This window comes from Triticum dicoccoides, chromosome 6B (assembly GCF_002162155.2).
Source record: "Triticum dicoccoides isolate Atlit2015 ecotype Zavitan chromosome 6B, WEW_v2.0, whole genome shotgun sequence".
NCBI classification, from domain to species: domain Eukaryota; kingdom Viridiplantae; phylum Streptophyta; class Magnoliopsida; order Poales; family Poaceae; genus Triticum; species Triticum dicoccoides.
In genome coordinates this window covers 717,423,405-717,427,165 of record NC_041391.1, presented here as the reverse complement: position 1 = coordinate 717,427,165, position 3,761 = coordinate 717,423,405, and the positions used below count along the sequence as shown (strand labels likewise).

The 3,761-nt window shown below is 45.3% G+C and overlaps 1 protein-coding gene across 1 annotated transcript in view; it reads left to right on the top strand.

Annotated features, from left to right (window-relative positions):
• LOC119325033 (disease resistance protein RGA5-like) overlaps window positions 1–3,331 on the top strand; it is a 5,672-nt gene extending 2,341 nt beyond the window's left edge. The window contains exons 2-3 of the mRNA XM_037598790.1: window positions 1,265–2,656; window positions 2,738–3,331. Of these exons, the coding sequence (XP_037454687.1) occupies window positions 1,265–2,656; window positions 2,738–3,308 (1,963 nt within the window). The 3' untranslated portion in view covers window positions 3,309–3,331. The remainder of the gene's footprint in view (window positions 1–1,264; window positions 2,657–2,737) is intronic.
• Window positions 3,332–3,761: the final 430 nt, after the last annotated feature.

Genomic DNA, 3,761 nt, shown 5'->3' with positions numbered 1-3,761 from the left:
TTCAATCTGCGCCGCCGATCGTCTTCTCCTTGATCCCTCTCCTCGCCGCCTCCCAAGGGCGCGGCCGAGCGAAGCCTGACCGGCGTCGGCAGCGGCAGGGCGTCTTCTTCCCCTCGTACGATGGGGTGGTGTGGGCCGGCCTCCTCGGGCCTGGGCGCGACACAGGGCGCCGCAGCTCGCCGGCGTGGGGTGCCTACGTGGGCAATGCGGAGGCGTGGAGGACTTCGTGGCGGTGGCGACCCCCGGCGACGGTCCTGGAAGGTGGTGGCAGGTGAACCCCAGGCCTCCAGCGGTGGCCATGGCATGGCGATGAACCTGTCCAAGGTGGATCTGCTCGACGATCTGGTGACTTTGCCTCTAGATTTGATCAGATCAGCAATGGTGACGAGCGCGTGTGATTCCTTTCGGCAGGTCTCGTAGTTTGGCAAGGAGGGGTAGCGGCCCTCCTCCTAGGCTACAGTGGTGGCACACCCAGGCAGTGGCCAGTGTGCCAGGGCTCCCACGGTGGCAGTGCTGTTGTAGATGGTCGTCGGATCTAGGTGGCCAGATCTGGGGCTTTGAAGGTGGTCTGGACGGTGCACATGTTGTCGGTTGGATGCCCATGGGACAGATCGGGTGAAAACCTGCTCTCCGGCAAGTGGCCAGAGCCGGTGATGGTGACGCCCTCGGCGTCTTTTCCTTCTTGAAGGCATCATCGAGGTGAAGCTCCCAACTCCTTCCGCTACCTCTGGAGAAAACCCAAGAGCCGTCGATCGGATGACGGCGGCGCACTTGTGGCATTCTCTCCTTGGGGGCGTCATTCCTGGAGGTGTGCATTGGCTTGAGGGACCAGTGGACGGTTCCAGCTGTGGAGCGGCATTCCATGTGACACATCGACGACATGGAATCTTTGGGTCCGCACCCAGATTCTTGCTTTGGTACTCATGACCACTTGACCAACGCCTACATATGATTATTCATCTCTTGTCTTTCAACATATTTTTCTAGTCTTGATCTTTTTTGTGGTCATGCCTCTTGTTTAAACAATTGCTTATCCCCCTTGCTCTCTGTAATGCACCAAACTAACATGGACTGCACCAAACTAACATGGACGTGCGAAACAAATTAAGTATGCATATGCCCTTTTAACACTTGTGTGTTTATCATTTTCATTTTGTCAATGTTAACATGTTCTGTTTATTCTTTCTCTATGTATGCAACACTTTTTTTTAGGAACACAACACTTTATTTTATAGCTATGATATATTTATTTGTCCACGCACAGGTACTTTGTTGTTGTTGATGATATATGGGACGTGGATACCTGGGATATTATTAAGTGTGCATTCCCTGCTACAAGTTCTACCAGTAGAATAATCACGACTACTCGTTTAAACAATGTCGCTCATTCATGTTGTTCATCATTCATTGGTTGTATTTACAATATAAGGGCTCTTGATATGGTCCACTCGAGACATTTATTTCATGGAAGGTTATTCAAGTCTGATGAAGATTGCCCTTCATACCTTCAAGAAATTTCTGAGCAGATACTGGAAAAATGCCTTGGGTTACCTTTGGCAATCATTGCTATATCTGGTTTGTTGGCTAACAGAGAAAAAACAGAAGATCTATGGAATCAAGTTAAAGATTCAATTGGTCGTGCACTTGAAAGAAATCCTAATGTCGAAGGAATGAGGAAGATATTGTCACTTAGTTACTTTGATCTGCCTCTTCATCTAAAAACATGTCTCTTATATCTCAGCGTATATCTAGAAGATTCTACTATTAAGAAGAAGGGCCTGATAAGAAGATGGATTGCTGAAGGATTCATTCATAGCGAGCGTAGATACACGACATATGAGTTAGGAGAAAAGTTTTTTAACGAACTACTCAATAGGGGTTTGATCCAACCTAGAAAGACAAATGAATATGGCATAGTGAAGAGTTATCGAGTTCATGACACAATTCTTGATTTCATCATATCTAAGTCTATAGAAGAGAACTTTGTTACTTTACTTGGTGTTCCCATTTTGACAATTGGGAAACAAATGAAAGTTGTTCGTCGACTCTGTCTACAAGGTGTAAAGGAAGAAAATTCAATAGTAGTAACAACAGGTCTCGTGTTGTCCCATGTCCGATCACTTATTGTGGGTAGAGGTCTGTTGGAAATCCCTTCTTTGGAAGAGTTCAGACATCTGCGTGTTCTCGACTTGAGCTACCAACCTTTGGAAGATCATCATCTTGAAAGTATAGTGAGGTTGTTCCAGCTGAGGTATCTGAATCTCAAAGGTACAGAAATAAGCAAGTTCCCAGAACAAATCGGGCGTTTAGGGTGCTTGGAGATTCTGAACCTAAGACGTACTTATGTATTGGAATTACCTGCATCTATTGTTAATCTCAGAAAATTGATGCATCTACATGTTAATGAATTTGTTAAATTTCCTGATGGGATTGCAAAGATGCAAGCACTAGAGACCTTAGAAGATGTGAGGGTCTCCATTCAGCCATTTGACTTCCTGTGTGGCCTTGGCCAACTAAAGAATTTGAGGAATCTGCGGCTTATCATTGATTTGAAAGTTGATTCTGACACTGAGGATACAAATATGGTTGGGGAGGAGCACAACAAAGCTATTGTCTCCTCCCTGTGTAAGCTAGGCACCCAGAATCTCCGCTCCCTGATTATTTGGAATGATGGGGACAGCCTTTTACTCCCTCCGTTCCAAAATTGATGACTCAACTTTGTACTAAAGTTAGTACAAAGTTGGGTCATCTATTTTGGAACGGAGGGAGTACATGAGGAATCTTTGTGCCTGTCTACCCTCAAGGACCTTACTATCTATTCTTGGGCCTTCCCACAGGTGCCGACATGGGTGAGCTCCCTCAGAAACCTCCAACGGCTATGCCATGTTGTGAAGGGGCTCAAGCAGGGCGACCTCTGCACCCTTGGGGATTTACCCAGTCTGCTCGTTCTGTATCTAGTGGAAGAAACAGAGTCAAATGGAAAGCTCAGAATCAGTGGTGAAGTTGGGTTCCGATTCTTGAAGATTTTTATTTATCGTGGATGTTCTAAACCAGTAGATATGATGATTGGGACAGGGTCCATGCCAAAGCTTGAAAAACTAGAGCTTCATGAGTTTCGCATGGTTGAAGATAACTCTTTGGGCTTTGGAATTGAGAACCTCCCTTGCCTCACTAGTGTCAAATGCATTGGTGTTGATGGTGACGATGGCATTGTTGAAGCCGTGAAAACTGCCATGGAGAGGGCAGCCAGCGCACATCCCAACCACCCTAGTCTATGCTTTCGGAGAGATGGGCAATACTTTGAATGAATAATATAAACAAGCCAATTACCCGGGAGTAGCTGCTGCTCATTATCCGGCAGGCACTGCAGGTTCTGAAGTTTAACAGTGTTTAACTCGGTTCATCTCTCTTTTATGATACGTCAATGCACTGTATTCTCTCTGTTGGATAATGTATTATGTATGACATCCATGCTTTCCATATTTTACGTTGACCAATAATTAGTTGACAGACAATATGTGGAGTCTGTGTGATACAAAATTGCTCATGGGCCTTGTTTGGTTATTCGATTAGTTGTATTTTCTGTAATAATCAGTCATCTTTATTGATGGTTTATATTATGGGCATTGAAAAGCCAGACATGCATCAAGCAATCTCTTGTGCCCATTTTACAGCTGGACTAAACACTTGATAAGCTCTGCTTCTTGTGGTTAGTTCTCTCAATAATTTGGATGCTGTTATATATGGCCTGATTATGGTTG